Below are 23,272 nucleotides of genomic sequence, written 5' to 3' on the forward strand. Positions count from 1 at the left end.
AAGAAACGCACACCCTTGGAGATAAAATATAAGAAAAGGTACGCGAAATGAACACGTCCAATGAAACGGAAGTAAAGTAATTCTAATTGGACGATTAAGGCGCAGCAACTTGGCGCAAAAGTTGTGCGAAACTTTTCCAATCGCTCAGCGAAAGAACTGCGTTATGCTGCCTGTAGAATCATTACGGCTCTGTTTCTTCCGGCCCTGCTCCGTTTCCAGCGCGGCCAATTAACTCGACAGCCCGCCAATTTAAGTTAATCTCGTTTCACTCTTATCTTTAACAACGAGCATCATCTCCTTGCCAGGAATGGAACTCAATTTCAGAGTCAACAGCGCGCCCCGGTGGTTTACTCACCCGAAATTTGCCCTTCTTGCGCTGCTTCTGGCCGGCGGCAGGGCCGCCCCCAGGGTCTACCAGCGACCCGGCGGATCCGGCCGCAACGCTAGCCATTGGACCGGATCCGGAGCGGGGTTGCAAGCGGCGAGCTCTAGCGAAGCGGTAGCTCAATCGGCACTAAAAGCAAAAGCACTATCCTTCCCCTATCCCGCTTCCGTTCTCTATTGGAACCGTTCGGTTCGGTCACTTTGCGGTGAGATGATGCGGTGAGCGGAGCGGATGATGATCGGTTGCTGATGCTGGCGATGGAATGAACGATGAAGGGATGACGCTTGCTTCATAGCTGCCCTGCTCCGGTTTGATGAGTGATCTCTAGCGCGACTGCCCCAAATGACACGGCCCAATCCACATTGGCACACAAAATACAACTACAGCTACAGCTAGTGAAGTAATCTGAAAATAAAACACACAAAATGCAAAAAGGAATGGGGTGAGTAATGGATGCGATATATTCTTGCAAAACGTGCAGCAGAGTTAACGTGTGGTTATGATTGGTGGAAAATAAAAAATACCTTTCAACGATATTTAAATAAACATGTTGGTAATTTTTCTCTGAATGAGTGTGTTTGAATTCGGCCTTCAATTATGAAATGTAGCAACACAATGCGAACCGATTTGCCAATGTACCAGCCACACATACACACACACATACACGGTGGTCTTTGATTAATGGATAAATTGCAGCACAGTTTCAAATGTGACGTTTGGTAACTACAAAGTCCCTTGCACAGCTTCCCGAGAAAGGGCCTCTGTGTCTTAGGCAGTCGCCTTGGTGACAAAATGATTTATGGCCCTCTGGAAGGTCCCACAGTGAAGAGAGAGAGAGAGAGAGAGAGAGAGAGAGAGAGAGAGAGAGAGAGAGAGAGAGAGAGAGAGAGAGAGAGAGAGAGAGAGAACACGTTTTGGTTTGGCATTTAATCGTATCCACCAGTGCACATGGTGTAGTTAATCAATCACACCGGCCCCGATGTGAGATTGATAAGATGACGTTTGCTTTCGAATTAAGTGTCAAGAGCGGGTGTTTGGTAAAATAAATAACAGGAGATTGATATCGTACTTCGCCCGGACGAGGGTATGCAACATTGCAGTATGAATACCAACAATCCAATCTAGGGCGTTTGTGTTTTTTTGGTAAAAAGGGAAAACAAAAAAAGAGGTTTGTTTGTGCATAAATTCAAGCATAGGGGATTTATAATATCGTTCTGATGAACGGTAGCAATAGAGAATGTCCGAATGGTAGAATTTCCCATAACGTATGTGTTTTATCTCGTAGGAACGGAGTTTAGTTTGAATTTATAACTAGATTATTCAATAGGTGTTGTTGAAATCGTTGAGATCGTTGAATCTGAGTGAGTTATATGGCTATTACTTCACATCATCCAATGGTGCTCACTACTTGTGATTGAACAGAACATTAATAAAGGAACATTTTACTGCTTTATTTTGTGAAATACATCTTCTGATAAAACTAACAGCCAGCCACCGAATCCAAATAGTGAAACAAAGCTACACAAAATTGGATTCAACAGCGAACGATGAAATTGACGATACCAACTTGCAGCTTGCAAATGGAATGTTAAATTTATTCCAGAATACCTTTAAATAATGTGACCAATGCCATCCACTCCCTTGAGAGTACAAATTTCATTCCATTGCAAGAACAGAAAGCAGGAAGTAGTTCAAAGTGGCTTCAAATGCTTTCCAATCAACTGGAAACTCTCAGGAATGGCACAGAAAGAGGATGGCAGAAATGCAACCGGCCCAAAAGCTGTGCAAAACTCTTTAACCATTCAACCCGGATGTGTTGCAGTTGCGGTAATCTAGTTCGATTTGAGGGAGAGCAGGTTTCCGTAGCCCTGGATGGTGATTGGATACTGCAGCACCACAAGTCGGTCGTTTCAAACGAAATTTGGATCAAATACAAGAATTTTCACTGAAGATCTGGGTCAGAAATTCATACCAGTCTACGCATAAGCTTCTTGTCGAAGTGCATGACTCTCTTCGAGGGTATCGTCCGGTACGCTCATTACTATAATTTTCCGATCGGAAACAAAATCGATGAGGTGCACTTTCCAAAACTGTTGCATGGAGTCCGCTTGTTCCATGTTGGTTTCCTGGAATGCACTCCAAGGTGTACATTTACTTCAACTTTGATAAAACCTGCTATTTAACTTGTTGCAGGATAATGGAACAAGTTGCTTGCTTGGAAATGGAATAACTACACTGGAATTACTTTCGCATCAGCACCAGCAGGCACTCAGGCGTACACAAATGTGAATTCGTCTGTGTGCAGCAAGAAAAAAAAAAACATACCCCCATCGCTTTAAAGCTTTATGCCCTCGGTCGTCTCGCGTAGTAGAAATGAGCGATAATCGTCGTCCCAGCTCTGTTACAGCAAACGATTTATCTACTAATCCCTTAGGCTTGCCAGTAAGTCGGCTGAGCGTCCAAGCCCGTTCGTATATACAGGTTCCATAGTGCATGCGATCCACACAGCACATCGCCCGGCAGATGGACGCAGAGTAAGCTCGGGCTTTGTTTCGGCGCAACGCAAAGAAAAAGCAGTGAGCCACTGAGCTGGAAAGCAACAGCTAATAAATTGCTACATTCCTCTACCAACCAAAGAACCTACGCAAATCGTATTGCCTCACAAGAAGTGTCTTATTTCGGGGCCAAGAGTTCCTAGGAACCGTAACTACAATTTCCTCCGATGCTACTGATCTCTTATTTCATTTCGCTGCTAGCTTTGAAGCTGTCATGCTATCCGTCATGTACTTCGTACACGAGCCATGATTGCTTGTTCGTCCTGTTGGCACAAGGGCGTCAGTCTAGCTACTTCTCTCTCTTTACGTATTCCTTTTTTCCCCTGTTTCTACAAAATATTATGAATCTTCCTAGAATGGTTTTACAACGCGGTAGTATAGTGGTAGTAAAAGATGAATCTTGTTTTCTCTTTTCTGCACGACATTTCCCTTCCTCTTTTTATCCGGTGTTGTTCGTATTCTTTAGGGGCAAAGAATGTCCGTGGTCAACTTGTTCAAATATTTGATTCACACAAAACGAACCAAAACGGAACCGGTCCACCGACAATGAATACAATTTATCTTTGTGCGGGTGCATGGAGCGCGGTAAAACAAAGGCAAAGTTCGAAGAAAAATCACAACTTATCCGTGCTGAAAATAAAGCACCAGCAATGGCAGAGCGCAAAAGCTCGTGAAATATTTGTCCATCCAACAGTAACTGAACATCGGAGAGAAGGGTAAAAAGGGCTGGAGGATGTTTTATATATTTTTTTGTGGAGCTATAATAATCGTACGATTCATTTTCCATTCTAGGATGAACATTCGATTTCTGGACAATGGATTTCATTTTTTGAAGCAGCTATTTAACAACAAATCTGTTCCGTAAAAATAAAACGAAAAATACGATTTCCCTTGTAAGCTGCTTCCGCAGATGTAAAAAGCTTTTAAAGAGCTCAAGTTTGAAGAGTCGAAAACTAGGTCATTCAATGTGTCCTGTTAGTGAGGCAATCGTCGTCGTGAATGCTTGAATACACTCGAACCAAAAGTGATCATTCTATAATTTCAGTTGAAAATGTATTTATCTTGTTGCCAATATAATCTGTTCTTTTATATAGAAGAATAATAATAACTTGAAACACTTACTCATTATTACATATACCACAAGTTGTTCATTGTAAAATACGTCAACATTCACAACTGTGTAAGTTGAAAACTTCCACGCATGACCGCATTCTTCCCAAATAACCCTGCTGGACAGTAATAGACGGGCGGACGGTTATGACTTTCATCTTTCTTTGCAATACACAAAGTCATAAGACATAATCATAAGCACAACAAAACAAAAAAAGTTTCTACATATAGGTTTTCCCATCCGTTGCGAAGCGTATCATCCGCTCTTAGAACAACTTTCCCAAAGGTCGATAAAACATTGCCAAACTTCATTGTTAAACTTGGCACACCAAATTATTGTGCCTTTAAAGAAGCTCACGCAAAGCACAAATGCTTCTCGGGAGTGTTTCGTTTCCCGTTCGCACGGATAACGATAAGTAAAATTGTTCACAAATTGAATCTTCCCAGCGAAGCCGCACACGTCCAAAGTCGAGCAAAAAGTTCGAATTACTCTTAAAAACTTTTTAAGGCCAAACCAGCCACCAACCTCCTCTGCCCGGCCGAGTGTCCATTTCAGGCTGGTAAATCCTGGCGTCCTGGGTCAGCGGCGGTGGTGGCGGTGCGTTGGCATGACCGGAAACCCAATACGTCTGTTACCGCCATCATCAGCACGCCGACCACACCACACTCCATCCAGGCTAGAGAAGACTAAAATAAAGCAATCGGAGGTGTTTTTTTTTGTTTCTACGAAAAACTATGCTTTTATTTCCCTCCCCCATATTTTCTTTTCCATTTTCAGTGTTTTTACGAACGATTCTTAAGCATGAAAAACACACACACACAGCATCGCAGGAAACCATCCTCACCCACTGACACGGGTACGTGGAGGTCCCCGTTCGATGTCTCCCAACTGGTGTCATCGGGATGGTTTCGGCGGTTCGGTGAGCGTGTGTCACCGGTTCACCCTCCTTTGGCAGGGCACGGCAGGGCAACATAATGGTTCGCCGTAGCAAGAATTGGATTAACCGCAAGCTTGCGCATAAAAAAGCGATAAAAGATGAAAACATCCGCAAAACCCCTGCTCGGTGTCTCGCTGGGTGTGCGACACATCGCTGGCCAAACATCTTTCTATCACTCACACACATACAAACGCGCACACTCACAGTGCTTAAAGTATTTTCCAGTCTCCGGAGAAGAAAAATAGCTCCGCCGGAAGGACGAAATCGTTGCCCCACCTTCGGCACTGGGCGGACTATTTTCGCTCTCTGCTTTCTTTCAGCTCGCCGCAAAGTTTTCCCCTGTTCCGGCCAAAGGTGTGCGATTGTATCAGCCGGGACACTTATGTGTGAGTGAATGGGGAAGGCTTGGGCCCACGGCCCATACGTGTCGCACATAGGAGCGGGATATGTCAATCTTTTCAACGCGTTAAGGGTTGCCGTTTCGTATCGGTTTTGTGTGTCTTCGTTCATCCATTCCGGTCGATTCTGAACAGATTCTTCGTTGCATAAGCTTAATGCGCGGAGTATGGAAAAAAGGTATCGATTGACGAAAGATAAGCTAAACCGTGGAACAGAGTCAAACGTCAAACGGATGACATAGTGCAGTGCAAAAAGAAAAGGAAAATAAATGATCGAGATGAAAATATCATTTTGTATTATTATAATTCGTCAGTCTAACTGTTTTTATTGTTTCACCTAAATAATAGCCTAATGTTAAATACCGTACTGTATCTATGATAATGGTAAAAAAAGATTAAAATAATTCTGACTGTAAAAGGAATAAATAAACAATTCAGATGACATCTTCCCCCAAATGGAGTCAAACTAATGCCAAAAAACAGACATGTCCTTTACCCGAATGCTGCCATCGTCCACCAGGCACCTTAACAAAAGCTCATTGATCCCCTTGGCAGAAATGGGACGCACATGGCTGAGAGTAAAATGCCAACATTCTTCTTCCACCCGGGGGGAGGGCTCCGGAATCTGATGTAGGAAAAATAATAAACCATTTAAAAAGCTGTCAACACCCGGGAGCAAATATTTACTATTTTTACGGGGCCTGTGTACGTGCTGAGCATGTGCACGCTAGTGTGTGAGTGCTAGGCTCTATTCCTTGCTTCGGGGGGTGTGCTCTGTATATTCCCGGCGCAGATGACTTCAACCAAAAGCCTCCATGATTTACCATAATAAAGAGGATGCTTCGGTTTAGAGAAAATGTAGAAACGACGGTACAGGTTTTGCACCGTGCTTCGTCGGCATTGTTTTCCATACTCGAACATGTCGCTTTCGCCCTGCCTTCTCTTCATCGCACAGCGCCCTTGCCCAGGAGACACACACACACACACACTATCCCTGTCCCAAGTGAAGCAGTTTAACGGCATTGTTTTAACAGAACTTTAGCTGTTCCACCCCACCGTATGGCATGTCGGTTGGGAACTGTCTGGGGCGGGAAATGTCGACAGACTACGTGTGGGGGGAAAAAGAAAATAAAGAACAAAATAGAGCTGAAGCAGTACATAGACAACGAATTAGGGGAGCAGTACAAGCGCACCGATTGAAGCTCACATAAAACTGGAATCTGTTTCTATCTTTTACCACTAAATCAGGTCTCGGTAAAATAAGAAAAAAACAAACCCATCGAAGGCACTCTGTACTGCGATAGCTACAATCGGGGAAAGGGAAAGAGTGCAAACGGACGGTTGCAGGTGGGAAAACTATTTGCAGACATGCACACACACACAGAAAGGGACAAAAGGCAACGTGTGTAATGAGAAATTGATTCGGTTCTCTTTCCACGTGTGATGGATTTTCTCGCCATAGTTTGCTCCGTGGCTAAACTCTATCAACCACACGTAGGAGCGATAGGGCGGTAGGATGGTACCGGTAGTGGGAATGAACAAATAGCTGGCAGATGAGAAGCTGTGTGCTCGGAGCACACGGGCACACTGATTGGGGCTGAAGATTTGTATCGATTTTATGCACCAATCCAAAGGTGGGAATGGGCGATTGTATCAGGGGGTAGTAGCATGGTGCAGGTGATGATGCTGTTTGAAAATATTGCAAATGGCAAACGGACAACACGGCAACCAACACAGCTTAAATGCTCCATCGGCAGCCCGATGGCTTTGATGGAGATGCGAAATAAAACGAAGAGCTAAGTAACGCCAAAGCGAAAACAATTATTCATTCCCGCTATAGATGAACGCAACATGCCATCAAATCATTAGCAAAATGGCAAATTAGCGATTCATTCAATTACAGACAAGGGGAAACCTTTAGCGCTAGCCACATTCAACGGCAGTACCCAACGGACAGGATTGGGTGTTCGCTTTTGCCATTAATTAGTGGAAAAGGAAATTGATTAATGGCATTTACCACTGCACGAGTGAATGATGGAGTGAATGATGGAAAAAAACATTTCTAACAAGGAACAAAACGTACTGTTTGCTAGCAGTTTGATAAAGAGAAGCCTCAGTGAATCCTGTTTATTCAGGTTCTTTTTTTGGACAATGCTTAATTGAAAGTATTTTGTACCAACGAGTTTTACATCAAAATAGGATATCTTCAAAGTAAAATTTTGTAACATTTTACCATTTCTTAACATTTTCAACGAAAAAAATAAATTCCCTCACTTTGGAAATTGCCTTGTACGACAGGCATATTGCATGATCGATAACGACAGGAACAATTTACCGAGGCATAGCCAATAATTCGTGTATTATACATTATCTGGCAGCATTGCTACTGGGGCTGGGCAAAACACGACCTCATATGTGTGGGTATGAGCGCGTTTTTCCTCATAAATTTCATACATGTATCTAATTTTATGACACGAAAACCAAAAAAACAACCCTGCCAATGGTCCAATCGATCAAACGCGATGATGTACGATTTATTCCGACACAGCATGCGCCCCAGCAGGAGGACGCCTATTGACGTGACGAAAACGAATTGCAATTCAGCACTCGAGGTAAGAATAATATGTACAGCTCCGTGTATAAATAAGATTACTCCGCAAACACATACGCAAGAAGACATTGGCGCACGGCCTTAAGAGCAACCAAGACACAAATTGTGGCCCGGTAAACAAGATCATACACCGTATCCTTGATTCAATTGGGAACGCGCTTACAACGGATGAGAACGTATAGAAATCCACCAGGATGCCGGATCTGCCATGACGAATACGTTGCCCGTTACGGTGCAAATTGTAAAGCTGGCACGTTATGCAATCAGCTTTTGGAAGCGAAGACGCTGGCGGTAGGTCCACGTCGAGCTGGCTTTCAAAATTTACCAGAACAAACACCGAACGAAGCGGCGGCCCCCAACGGGATCGACTTCGTTTGCAACGATGCAGCTGTGTTCCCACTGCCATACTGGGGATCTTGCACTTTTGGTATTTTCATCACAAGAACCAGTAGCAGCAACGCAGAGATGTTTTCCAAAGCGCATAAGACCTACCAATTTAGGGAAAGGCTTTTCTAGCATGGCGTTGCAATGTCCCCGGGGAAAGCCACCAGCGTGGTTTTGTGGAGACTTGTGGCACTTTATTGAATTGAAAACGCCAGATATACAATACCGTAGCGCTTCTCAAAATAAGTCTTTTGCAACATCATCAAGTTTGCAAAGCAAACGATCTGCCGAGCGCTGTTGTAAAGGAATTTAAATTACAAAACATAATCATATTGCGCTCTCATTCTAACAAGCATAATTGAATCATTATAAGCCTGCCAACGGCACCCAACGCTCTCTTCGCTCTTAGCAAACACTGACGAACCGTTGCGCCGCCGTCTTGATGGTAAAAATAGTTTTTCTTCCAGCCAGGAAGACACAGCTAGCGAAAAGACATGCACATCGAAGATGATGGGGAGGATGAAATTGGCTTCCTGGAAGAAGCTGTCCGTTTGGACGGTTGGACGAGCCCGACATTTTGCGCATCATCAGGCACGCAGAGGGAGGGGACAGTTTGCTCATGAATAAATTACCGAGAGCCGAGAACGGGGCAGCGTGTAGCACTAAACAAAAGGCCATCGTCGTGTGGACGCGACGCAATCAGTCATCAGGATTGTGTATCGACCGGGCGCCTCCATCGGCCTCCGTCGATAAAATCTCATTAAAGACCGTGCACTTATCAAAGCTGCTTCAGCGCCCGTGATCACATCAAACAGGCTCTCGGGTCGTGATGATTATTGTCATTTGCAGGCCAATTAGCGGCTTGAGAAAATTATTGACATTGATTATTCAATTACGGAGTCGATGGGATTGCAGTTTTTCTTTCGCTCCGCGCAAGTGTGTGCATGCCGGTTAGGGGGAGGTGATAATGAAGATGTAGGGAATTTGATATGGTTACATTTGCATTCCGAACGGTTTAATGTGTGGAAAATGTTGCCCTTGATATAGTGGAGAGTATTAGGAGTGTTTTCGTGGGTGATAGAAAAAATGATTTCGATACTTGACCGCTAACATGTATTGGCAATTTAGATTCTCTTCAAAATCTTGAAACGGTTCTCAACTGTTCTAACATATTCAATTGGATACATCAAACCAAAAATGTAGAAACTGAACTTTATTCTTCATTGCAAAATGGCCCCAGTGCTTCATTTTACAAATGTTTACTAACTTTTATTCTATAGTATCTCTAAAGTATTTATCTAAATCATATTTCATCTAGTTGTTGCCAGCTGTCCGACATATGATCTCCATAAGAGGAAATTACAGTATTATAACTCTGTACGATGGACCAACTACCTATGTTTATTGCTAATGTTTATGGCAATCATTCAATAAAGCTTGTGGAGCGAGAAGCTCTGATTGGAATCAAATTTGAAAAAAAGGCATACAGCATTCAGTAGAATCACAGTTTATGAACCATTCATGCGGTACCATTCTTCTCCAATCATGTCTTTGGCTTCCCTTGGAATGATTGTATAATGTATATGGCACATTATTTATGGATTATTGATTGATTCTATTAGTACCAACTCAATGCATGTTGGAAATTCGATGCATGATGCATTTGCGAAGCAATTTACCAATAGGAATGTTTGCTATGGTTATGCGTATGTTTGTACTGCAAATATTAATTTCATTGTGCGGCTATTTTTCATTTATTTTCATGTGAACACTCTGAATGCTGTAAAACTCTGTAATATCAATGGCTCACTCATCGTTCAAACGTGTGTGTCATCGTTCAAACGAATTTTGCAGTCATATTTAAATGATGAATTGTAACACGACCGCGGTACAAAAATCTATCATAAATTTGCTCTTTTAACCCATTGATTGGTGTGAAATGTCACTCCCATTTATTGGGAAAAGAACAAAAAACACACACACACACACACACACACACACACACACACACACACACACACACACACACACACACACACACACACACACACACACACACACACACACACACACACTTTACAGTAAAGTCACACTTTACAGCAATGCCAGCCACCCAACAACCCGTTCCCGAAAAACCAACGTAAGTGACGGAATTAGTGTCCGCTTGAATGACATCGTCCCACCGCCGGAACCCATCGAAACATCTGTCAAACGTCTCGCGAGCGCCATTATTTTCGTCTGAAAGCAACCCTGCACACCAACATTACACTGTCCTGCAGCCTCGCTCAGAACGCCGCCAGCTGCGTGCAAACGAAAGCACATTTCATCTTTCGCCCTTTCGCGGATTGTGTAAACTCCAGCCACAAACATGAGCTGACACTGCTTATGATTCTCTAATGATGCGCAAAATTGTACATCTTCAGCAAAACATGGCCATTGTAGAGCGACACACTGACGCACACACACAGAGATGCCTGCGGGATGATGCGGCTGCAAACGGGATGGGAACAGACAGGGAGCTTCTCTGTGCCGGAATTGACATAACTTTGACAACTTCTGCCAGCGCAGGTTTGGTACCGCGGGCAAGAGCTCCGGCCATTTTCAGTCCCATGTTTCGAACCACCAGTTCCTCCCCTTCCTTGAGCCAAACAATTGAGCTGGGCGCGGTCGATCAAGCGAAGGGGCGGAATATTTCATAATACTGATCAGGCCCATTCTCTTGCTGCTGCCGCCGCCGCTGCTTCTTCGTGCCAAATTAAGCATTCATGTACGTCACGCTGCCGGCAGCATGGCACGGTCTGCTGCGGCAAAACTAGCGCGCTTCCGAGACGGAGCTATGAATTTTACAAATCCCTCCGTAATACATCACTTTCCAGGAGGGAAAAGTTGCCGGATTTACTACACTCTGTACCGTTTTAGTTTTTGCAATCAAGAGGGTGAGGGATTTGGTAGTTTGTAGCTAGCAAGCAGAGAAGAGAAAAGGAAAAAGTTACAACACAACTTGCTGGGAAAACTCAAGCACCGAAAGCTCAAGCCCTTTTTGCGTCCTGCTGGCGACGGGTTTGATTAAGTTTCCCTCGTAATTGGTGAGCAGCGCTCCCGTTCAGTGCCGCTACGTTCTGAGTTTTTGACAGATCGGAATGAAATGTACCACACATTTGAAAGACGCAAGGCTGCACAATATGACGCTCTACCGATCGTAAACAGGCGAAACAATTTAGTGAAATCGTACGTGAAAGTGGACCACCGTGGGCAGGAAGGAAGCTGTTGTTTGCACAGCCCACAGAGTTCAACGCACCAACGTGGCTCCAGAAACAAAGGGACCGAGGGCAGCAGCACCGGCTTTTATCACTCTATCGGTGGGGTAAAACTTTTTACCCCTACCAATGCCCCCACATTTTCTCTGCGGATTATTGCTCGAAGCCTCTGAAACAAGTAAATCAATTGCTAAACGGGTGCGGTCAATCGTTCGTAGTGGTCACCGGGAGACCATTGCCGGTGGAAGAATGGCAGAAAAGGGGTTGCTCGATTCCTACACACAAACAGAAGCTAGCGCTATCAATGGCAGATGGTTGTGGATAGAATAATTGTTTTACGGACCATTCCGTGTCGAAACGAGCCGTTTAACGAGCCGGGCGTGTAACACAAGTTGCTGGCCAAAGCGGCCAACATGGCGGAGACATGGCGGCTGAAATGTGGGAGGAGGCGGTGTGGCAATTGAATTTGAAATGAATCTTCCGATAATGCCGCACTGATTGCTGGTAGCCTCGAAGGACGAAGAAATACAAGTAAATAATTACTGCTCCAGGGGTAGTTGTAAGCCAGACGGAGCACAGCCGGGGCATCCTTAAAGGGTGGGATTCTTTTTTATTGCTTTTTTTTGTATTCATGCTATTGGAAAGTTCATCTAGATGCATTCAACGATACTATTCAGAAGGAGTAGCTTTTTCATTGAAATAGCAACTTCTGTTGATCATGAAAGTTTAAATCATGGCTAAGACGACTGGTCGAAAGGAAGGTGAGGACTAATGGGATTTTAACAAGACTAATCTTTTCGGTAATAGTGAGGATTCAATGCCAGTACAAAATTTAGGTAAATTGCTTATGTATTTAACTTGGAAGATCAAGAGCTAAAGAAATATTCGAAACTCAAGCATTGGAGGAAATTTTTCATGTATAAGAACATGGTGTAGAACTCACCATGCTTACAAAAACAGATATTTCATTACATTTATTAAATCAAACGCCATTCTAGGACCAAAAGCTCGTTCAAACCCATGTTTGCCTCCCAACGAAAAAAATGGTAATATTTCAAATGCTCTACGTGCTGAATTATTCACATTCACCACCAGACCACTTGAAGGCTATCGGGGAAAAAACAGTCACGGTAAACACAGGGATGAAAAATGGCAGCGCTTTGACTAACAAATTCGCTAGAAAATTTCGGTACGGCTTCCGCTCAAACCAGCCCAAGATGTCCATTGAATTTACCGCCAAAGGGGGTTCGTTCGAGTGGGGTCAATAAGTTTCCATCCGACAAACATCATCATAATCTGGCGATACCGTTCCCCTGCGGACGCTTCCCGCACACCGAGGATGAATTCGTGATTTAGTAGCGAATCCATTCACTGATCGAGTACTTACGATTGGATGTACTTGAGGCAAGTATCAACCGACGTTTGACAGAAAGGTGTATTTGCATGATAACGCTAATATAGAATAAGATCTAGAATGGATGAGTTCTTGAATTGCAAAAACAAAAGATGACTGTGTGCGAAAGCGAAACGCTTTTACACATTGAACAGACTGAAAATGGAAATTAAATATTTCCCCATCGCCACCTGTTTGCCGTTCGGCTCGGTACGGTTAAAAATACTTTCCCGCAATTATGTGTCCACTCATCCTACTGGGTGGGTGGGTCATCAGCCCGCCGACTCGTTGAGCCTTCGCAACACAAATTGAACGTGACCGGGCTGGCAAAGGGCAACCGAAATGGCATTTCTTACGAACACCGACACAGCGTGAACATAAATGGCTGTGCGTAACCTTTGAAATGTCTATCTCTGCCAGTGGCAAAAGGTCATGCACACTGGGAAAGTTTGCACACGGGCTATTAAAGGGTGGGCAACGGCCATCGTAGGTCACAACAACAGCATCCGCATCGCATCTTCTGCCTTAAAGCTAAGCCCTCGCACTTTTTTTTTACAGCATTGCAAATTGTTCAGTAATTGCACCAAACAAAATCCCATTAGAGCAGATTAAGATTATGTAAATATAATCTTATCTGTTTCGTTTGTGCATGTACACTCCCCACAGCGTCGTTCGTGCAGTGTGCTGCAGGATAAAGCCGTCGCGCAAAAAGCCGTGCCGTGTAACACCGTTGACCGGAAGATACACACCATGTTTGCTGCTGCAGACGAGACGAGCCTTGGTGGCCGTCAATTTTATTGCTTGCTTCAAGGCAAAAATGAAAAATCACCCTCACAGCCATTCGCTTCGGATGGACCCACACACACAAACTTCGCTGGCGAGGTCAGCCAATGTTCGCGTTTCGGCTCTTGCGCAAGGCAAACATTAAACAGTTTGCCCCGCGACTTTGGCGCGCCAAAGAGGTCGTCGGGGCTGTTTGTTTGGCCAGTGTCCTGCCGAAGATAAATAAAAGCTGTCCCCTGTTTGCGGAGCGCAAAATATCATGCAGCATTTCACGCTCCACATCACGCAGACACAACACGACACACAGAGCGGCACACACACTGACACGAAGACTTCCTGAGTCATCCAGCAGGCCGATAGAGAAACGGGAGGGAGCGATCGGAGCTTTATTTCCTGAATTAATTTTCTCTGCAGCAAATGGGAAACAATATTTGGCTTCCTGATACTGTTTGGATAGACTAAAGCTTTCTGCGCGGGAAGCCTACCAGGTAGTGTTGGGCGATCGTCGGAAAAGCTTATTTTCTGCGAAATACTCAGCAAAGTACGCATGCACTGGGTGAGTAATGAGCGCTTACTTGATGCATTTGTAGAAAAGGTTAATGGATCCATCAGTGTAGAATAAGGAATAGAGCCAAAACCAGTGAAGGAAAGGAACCAAAAAGAAGCTCCTTCGGTCCCAGTTAACGGTCGATTGAAGTTGAGTCGTAGTTATGGCTTCGGAGCCGTAATCATCAATAATAGTATGGAAAAGCATGGTGGAAAAAACAATTTTCAAATGAAACGACCCCGAAGTTCAAACACATAACGAGCCAGTGAAGTTTAAGATGCTCCAAACGGTATTCAACCAACGGTCGGGAGAAGAACCCACCGAACGTCGCTGTTTGTTTGGAGCAAAAGTTTCATTTCCTCCGACCCTGGAGTGTTCTTCGCTCCCTTTGGGACATCACACCGACACACATACATACTCACACCGATGCCATCCGTTATTATGGCAAAGCAATTCAATGAACGGTGAAGCTATTAAGCTCGAAACATTTTCTCAATGAATAACAACCCATCCCGGTTGCGGATCGATCGTGCCACCCCGGGATGGTGCAACCAGGGCGCCGTGTGACGCGGTCACTTTGATGCTGTAAACTTTTAATGACAGTTCAGTTTTAATAGCCCGAGGGTGGGGAGCACGGGGACGAAAACTTTTCCTCGCATTTTGTGATGGTGATAGAGAGGAGGTGCGGGGTGTGTGTGCAAAGCTGCGTCACGAGGGAGCGAACCAAGCGACCGAGATATGACGGGCACACGATTGGGTCACATTGAATCTGCCCGCCGATGCGGTTCGTAAAAGAAGCGTGCTCCAATATCGCCAGAGCGCGCTTTACATCTGCCTGTTATTAATATTCGATTGTTATGTGAATCAACATGGCCGCGAGGAGACGGAGCGAACGGAAGATGGAAGATGTTGCTATTGGGTTTGCTTTTTTGCAGTTTTTGCAGTTCGCAAGACGGATTGGGTTTTTATTGGTGTGGGCGCGGCAATGTTTGCGGGAAGTTTAAGGATTGTGTATTTTTTCTTCTTTTCAATACGCAAGCGATTTTAAAGCCTACATATAGATTTAATGCAGAATTGATGTTTGAGGCGTGCGAAAAACGATATTTTTGCTTGATGTTCATTTAACCTTTGACCTACATGATATGTTGCATACTTTTTCATGTAATGTAGATTTTACATTTAACATGCATATTTAGAAAGTAGAGCAAACTGTTTATTTCTTATCATTGGAAGCATAGCAGATGTTATTCACTGCTTGGTCTGGAGGGTTTAATGAAATGATGAAAATCCTTAATTAGGCCCCATGAAACACGTTTTTGGTGGAGGCTTTGCCGTGTCTTCTAGTCGTTCAGAGTTCTCTCTGACCTTGTCACCCAACAGCCCAATCTAAACCTAAACTAATGACTCAGCTCAATGACCTTGCTCAATTAATAACATTCATCCCACGCTTTACGTGATTTATCGCAAGTTTGATCAAACTCATAGCGTTTCGGTTAGCGATTATGAGGGTACTTTTAAAATACTGTCCAAAAGATACAGAAGGTCTTCACTGTGCTTTGTCTTTGAAAAAAGCCAAAATACAATAAGTTAGGAAAAACTCTTTCCTCTTTACCGTAAATTAGTGTTTCGTTATCCTCGGTATCTATCCGTCACGCTTTGTAATTAAAGTCGTAGAGAAACATTTCATAATGTAATAACAGTTTTTTAATTTATTTTTATGCTTCAGCGGGAGCTTTAAAGCTCCAGGGATGAATAAAATACTTTTTCTTTTCATCAACTTTGTGCTTTTCGTCTAACATTCGGCCCACTTGTGTAATGAAAACCAAAACTGGCGCTCGCCACAGTAGCATCGCGCGCACAATTTTGAATAGAATCGTAAAACAAACAACTGATATCATTTCGACAATTTCCAACAGTCCAGAGCCAAATGCCTGCCAGTTCTGGGGAAATACCATCCAAACTATGCGGTTTATTTGGCCCATTATGAACCGAAACGTAACCTGGGAAGCGGACGACTTTCTGACCGACGGGTGCGGTTTCGACTGCAACGGTCCTGATAGTCTGACCAAACGGAGCCCACGTTTTGCAGGCTAAAACCGCCAAAACCTATCTCACTCTCTACTTTTTTCCTCTGCTGGCGCGCTCTATCTCTCTCTCTCTACCGGGAAAAATAATAACCACGCTTAATCCACGAATGGCCGTAACGCGAAATGAGAAGTTCTTCCAAAATACACGGGAACTAAAAATAAAACAAATGCCACAGCGATCCCGGAAATAATGGGGAAGCGCCAGCCATTCCCAGATGGGACCAGACGGGAAAGTCAGCACAAATTTTCCCGCGGGAATACACACTGCAGCAGAAGCTCGACCGACGGTAGTTGACACCGGGAGCGTTCGTTCGTTTGCTAATGAAGCTGTAGTAGCAGATTGTCGCTACTACACATTTAATGGAATGGCTGCAGCTTTTGTACGGGTTCGGGCCGCGAATGATGGCAGTTGGCAGTTTAAGCAGTCGTTTTAAGTAAGCAGTTCGAAAGCGCAAAAAAGAAAGTTCAACAAAAAAGTCTCGATGCTGTTCGTTTATAAAGCCATAAAGTTTGTTTGCAATATTATTCCCCTTCCTGTATGACAGATAGAAACAAATATTGTGTAGGTTTTTGCAATTTACAGAGGAATTTTCATGCAGTTAAAATAGCAACTTGTTGAAATGTATGCTCTAGAGCTGCCTGTGCGCCTCTAAAAGGCCATTTGTTCGATTTAGTACGCTGCTTCATGTACTACCATTTCCGGAATTGAAACTAAATATCCAAAACGCCTATCCACGTGGCACACGTGGTACAATCGGCAACGAGTCGCAACAGCACATCGGCCTTGTAACACACAGTCGGGCTGCAAATGTGTAGTTTAATGGCGTTGTTCTGGTGCATTCCCAACAGGTCCGCTTGTCTCCCGGCTCCGTCTTGTCCGCTCGATCACACGGGTGCTCAGAGAGTCAACAAAGCCCCGGGATAACTGTAACAAACGTCCTAATGAACAAATCGCTTGCCGTGCTCAACGATCTGCTGCAGTGCTTGTGTGTGTGTGTGTGTGCGTGGCACCGCATCCTGACAGCTCCACACGCTTGCACACGCAGGGCCTGTCCGATGCAGTTAAGCCAGTGCACATCGAACCAAACACACCAGCCTAGGAAGGGGCGGGCATGTGCCCTGTCGACACATTCGTTTCGGTGCGATTTAGTTTCAGTCTCAGCCGGAGCTTCCCGCTGGAGCAATCGGGCGAGAGAAGATTATGCCGGGCGAAACACAAGCTGTCATGGAACCGGCCGCCACTGTTTGTCTGTCGGTATGCGAATTTCCTGTGGAACATGCACGCCGGGGCTTCGGAAGTAACTGTGGAAACGGACTGGTGGAACACACTAGCGGCTCACGTTGCATATCCTTTGCATTACAATTGAATCCGGTATGAGCTGGATTCACGCAGCTCTGTTTCCTGCTGCTAGAAGGGAGCGCTACAAATCGATACATTATCATAGCTGGTATATTAATCCGATTGCAATTAGAACCAAGTAGTTAGTTACAGTTAGTAACGATGGCTTTGCGACTCGATTCACGTTCATTTTCGTATGGTTTGACATTACACTCCTTTTATCCATTTTACAAGTTTCTTACGAAATTGATCACAAATTTAGATGTACATTTTTTCGGGATAATCGAGCTCACATAATGTTGCTGAAGAAACAAGAAACAAAGTTCCCTTATTACACGCGCAACAGTCGTTCAGTTGAAAAAAGGTACGGGCAAAGTAGTAATTAATAATTGAGCCGTGGAAAAGATTAGCAAAGTGGACAGTGGCTGCCACTCTGCTAGTACAAATAATCCTTGGAAACGTAATAGATTAGTACTTCATGGATGCTACCATGGCGAATAATCTGTTTGCTAAAGAGGTGGAACGTCGAGTGCTTCGCAAATAAATGGAATATACGATGCAATTGTTCGTTTGAAGAGATTAATGAGTACCTTATGGGGAAGTATACTTTTTCAGTTGGAGGCTCTGTTTTAGATGTTCGTTTAGAAAGAACATTATGGTTAGTGACTTACTTTCTTGTTAATGGGATGCAGAACAGAAGCAATTTGAATACAATTCTGGGATAACAACGAGCAGATATCAAGGGAAAGATAGCCACAGGGCTTACTTCAGCTTGTTAAACTTATTTTTATGAAAGTTTTTCATATCGTCTCGAGAAAAGTTTTGCAGGGTTGTCTTGAACAAAAGTGCAGGGTCATTCTAATTTAATTGTAGAAAAAAACAAAAATTTAAGGTGATCCTGTGAACCAGTCTAAACTTACATGACTTAATAACATGCTTGTTATGGGCTCTAGGCCCACATGGACAGTCCCCCCGTAGGAAACACTTACCAGCCGGCTGCGTTGTACTCAGTACTGTGAAATATCATGAGAATCATGTGATAATCACCAACGAAAACAATGAACATATCCGTGGTAGCTTGATGCTTATTGCTGATACTCAATAAAAGTGCGTCATGACATGCCAAACGCGACATTCGAATTCTGGAGTCCAACGTGATACTCTGACTGACAATCTGAACTTCCTGCAGGCGCAAGCAAAATCATGATTTTTTCTGGCTGTGAACAGTGCTGCCAAAAGCCACTGTTTCAAGCATCAACACTCATGACTGAAACGAAGGTCAAATTAGATCACGTACACAACTGAGATGATCAGAGGTGAGACTCAAAACAGTTGGTGGACCAATCACATGCTTGGTGACATTTTGTTTAGCACCCGGCTCTTCGTCACTGACTTGGTCACGAAGTTTTCTGTAGGTGATAATCACGACATTCTTGGAATATACTTGGCGTGTGGTCTCAAGCAACAAAATGAGCATGTTTTCTCGTGCTCTGTTTGACCCTGCAGACCATCAAAGCTGACAGAGAGAGGAAACAAAATGTTTGAGTCTCACCTCTGATCATCACAATAGAGCTCGTGACGCTGATATAATTTTGTTTTAGCCGGAATTTGTCATGACAATATCAGTGACGTTTTGCAGAACTGATCACAGTAAAAAAAGTCATAACAAAGTGACTGACCAAGCGTTGGCTGCTAAAAGGTCACCAAGCAAGTATTGGACCAACACCAACTGACGACGACCGACGACTACTGGTCTACCGGTGATTATCACCTCTGATTATCACAATTCAGTACATGACGCTGGCAAGGATTTTGTTTCACTCAGAATTTGACAATGACATTTTGCAAGCACGGGTGAAACTGAATAAACCTCGATAGCCTGTACAGCATCACGGCATGACTGCGTAGGATGCCACGATAAAAATAAGAAAAACAAGAATAAAACTGTAAAAGCTCGAGTTTGGATATGCCTTGGCATCAGTCTTTATTACTGGTTTGAGACAACGATCTGATGATCCCCTGCTACTAACAACACAGTTCCGTAGTTACGGTTTACGGAAGTTGTGCACAGCAATCGCTTAAGCTGCGTAACTTTGAGCCCATTTCAAACTACGATAACCCGCTACTCGTTGGCATCAAAACCCCTAATACCACACAAGTTTGCTTGTTAACACTAAAGCAATTAGCATACATAAAAAAAATAAAACAAAACAAAAACATCTCCCTCCATAATCATCCAAAAAGCTGCTCGCCGTTACTTACACGCCGGGTACACAAAACGCACAACTTTTCCGAACCACAGATTATCGAAACGAAAGCCCCAAGAGTGAGAGAGAGAAAAAGGAAGCAGAAACTGTACCATTTTCGCTGTAATTTAATTCGGCAAACTCCCTCCGGTGCTCCCATTTGCGGGAGCGCTCAGCAGTACCAACCACGGCACTGGAGCAGTAAACAAACGCTAAATCAAACACTCCACTACAATCCACAGCAGCGAGCGAACCAGCAAGCGTACGAAGTCATGTGCGAGCGCGTAAGGTCAACAGCAAAAGCCCTACGAAGTAAGCTCCGGACAGGCTCGGTGACGCCAAGGACGTAATTGCAGCGCGACGTACACACACACACACACGAAAGCAGCAAAAAACCCTCAGTAGTACCAGTCCGCGAAACCAGGACGCAGCAGCAGCACAACGATTCGTGAAGTGTGTCCCGTACGAAGGACGAAGCGTTTAGCGGATTCCATTCACACCACAGCCTTGCCCTGCCCTGCCATCACCACCGTTTTGTAGGCAAAACGTAAACGTACTGTTTTATGTACACCTTCTCCACGATCCGCCGGGAGTGGGCGGACAATGAATCACACACACACACTGCTCACTTGAAAGCCTGTGCTTGGGTTTCGCGATGGTGGCAGGACATGCACGAACGCCGCCCAAAGGTGGCCAACGTGTGCACTTGTGTGCACTTGTGTGCTAACAGGCACAAGGGGGGGAAGGAAGCTAGAAAGCAGGAAAGCACTCTCAAGACATGAAAAGAGCATCCACAGCATGGTAAGTGCAAGGCAAAAAAAGGCCGGGCGTCTCCATCACACTGACAAAAACGGTTACACGCTGCCATAAAGTCGGGACGCACACATTAGTGGCCGCTAATCTTCTTTGGTGCTAAGCACAGTACTCGGGATGTGCTCTCGACCGTTACGGTACTGTGGAGGGAAAAAAAACACTGGAAAAGCCTCCCCGGGAGACACATGAATCAAACGAACCACATCGCTTGTGTACTGTGTAATCTCAGCTCAAAGTGTTGCTCATTCCAACTCTCCGTCCTTGGGATTCAAACACTTAACAGAGCACACAAAAACTGCATTGAACCGTTGCACAAGTGCACAAGAAACAAAGTGAATGTCCAACAGCGGGTTCTGTGTTTTACTTCAACGGGCCAGCATCAAGCAAGTGGAACCGGTAGACCAGTAGTCGTCGGTCGTCGTCGGTTCCATTGGCAACGGGGTTCACGAGTAAATTGGATTTTCCCGCGGTACTCTCAAGGGGAGGGCATACCCGTACTAACAACCCACTTTCAGGGAGCCCAACCGCTGGTAGCACGTTTCTGCCGCAACAACAAAAAAACACCCAACCGAACGCTCTTGTAACGGTTTCTGGCGGTGTTTTTCCTCTGCACTGCACTGCACACTGCCCATCAACAGTGTTGCTGACCTCGGTGCTCGGGGCTTGGTTGCAAAGTTGGTGCAGCTTTTGTGCTGCATTTTGTCGATCGCCTGGGTGTCATTGACCCAGTTTGCGGGGCTGACCTACATTTACCCGCTGCAACATCGAAGAAGGCTAAGCAATGCGGGCGAGCGGTTTGGAGATGAGCTGAGTTTTCCTCCCTTCTTTGAAGGGATTGTATTCTCCTGTTCACAAAATGCGCAATTCAATTAAAATGGCAATTTATGCCAAACAGAAAATGCAACTGTGTAAGTGATGAACAGTCCAACTAACCTTGTCCAAACTAATTGGCTGGCTTTGTGTGTGTGTGTGTTTGTCCTGTTTGTTCCGATGCTTCTAATTAGTGTGTCGTTGCTCTCATCCGTGTGGTCAGGAGATTGAAGGCTGAACTTGTTTGTATCCTTTCCATGGAGCGGCACTACACACACACATGCACGTTTCTACTAAAAGTGGACACACTCACACGCACGCACGCACACACAACAACAACACAGACCGGAGAGTGCTCGCCTGCGCTCTGGGAGTCCTTGCTGCACTCCGGGTGCTAACAACTCTCACGTGGTACGCGTGGTACACACTTCACACAATCACAGACACACACACATACACACACTCTTGCTTTCACTACGGAATTGCGCTCTTGCGGCCAATCACGTGCTGTCGGGTGGCGATTTTTCCATCGAAACGGCAGCGCAGCGTGTGACGACGGCACGCGTGACCGAGGGTTGCTACGATTGCTTTTACCGCTGCTTCTGCTTCGCCAGCGCATAGCAGTACGCGTGGCATACTGCTCTGAAGATGCTGTCACACCGTACACACACAAAGACCAAATTTTACACCAAGTTTTCACTCTTTTCGCTCTCAAATTTCATTTTACACTACACAGGAATTATTTAAAAGAATGACACAAAACACATTAAAACGATTTTTAAACGGCTTCTCTTTACTCCCCTTTCAACGTCACACACACACACACACACACACCCCGCCCTGGTTCGCGGGAGCGCGCAGGGTGTTTTTTTTTCGCGCGCGCCCAACAGCCTTCGAGCTTCGAGCGCTCACTCGAGCGTAATTATGTAATCCACGAACCATCCCTATAGCTTCCCCGTACAGCACCAGCACGCGTTATACACAAAAACACGACCCGAGCAAGGAAACACGGTCCCGAAAGCGAACCGAACGTGACGCGACGGCACCCACCACGGAAGCTGTGCGACATGTCCACGCACGCGTTCGAGGATACTCACGTCGGTGGTCGTGGGTAGAAAGCAGTGGCTGGAGTCGAGGGACTACTCTTCGTCAAAATCACGTCTTTCGGAAGAATCTTCCTTTAGAGCTGGTCTCGCTCTGCGCTCACACGACCGAAACCGACCGACATGGTCTGACGACACCCCGCCAAGCCTGTCCTTTTGGGACGGAGGACGGAGAGTGTCTAATGACCCCGCGCCAGCCCTGCCCCATTCAAGCTGAACGCCTGACAGGCTGGGCTGGGCGACTCGGTTTGTTCAGTGACTGAAAGGAAAAGTCTTGCGTTGCCTTCTTCCGCCCCCAGTGCGGTTTGCTTTGATGATGTCCTCCTGTGCGACCTCCTGCGCTGTGGTGTGCGTCTTCTTGCTGGTGTTTTGGAGATGGCGTTGCCTACTAGACTGCAGGGCGTAGTGAGGTGGTATGTCTGTATGTTTGCTCCTGGCGACAAAGCAAGTACGCAGAGAATGCGTCCAGAATGCAGATTAGACGTTGGTAGGCTCTACGCTGACAACGCTTTT

General features: G+C 45.0%; 1 protein-coding gene across 10 annotated transcripts in view; it reads right to left on the minus strand.

Annotated features, from left to right (window-relative positions):
- LOC121591914 (serine-rich adhesin for platelets) overlaps positions 1-23,272 on the minus strand; it is a 171,583-nt gene that overhangs the window by 147,936 nt on the left and 375 nt on the right. For 3 of the 10 annotated variants that reach the window (XM_041912985.1, XM_041912983.1, XM_041912987.1), the window contains exons 2-3: positions 21,780-22,384; positions 356-790 (exon numbers count right to left, since the gene is read on the minus strand). In XM_041912985.1, coding sequence (XP_041768919.1) covers positions 356-451 — 96 coding nt within the window. In that variant the 5' untranslated portion in view covers positions 452-790; positions 21,780-22,384. Of the gene's footprint in view, positions 1-355; positions 791-21,779; positions 23,269-23,272 lie in introns of those variants that run through there. The other 7 variants (XM_041912991.1, XM_041912989.1, XM_041912981.1 and 4 more) reach the window with 6 other exon arrangements.

The sequence above is a fragment of the Anopheles merus genome, chromosome 2L (assembly GCF_017562075.2).
Source record: "Anopheles merus strain MAF chromosome 2L, AmerM5.1, whole genome shotgun sequence".
In the NCBI taxonomy this organism is placed as follows: Eukaryota; Metazoa; Arthropoda; class Insecta; order Diptera; family Culicidae; genus Anopheles; species Anopheles merus.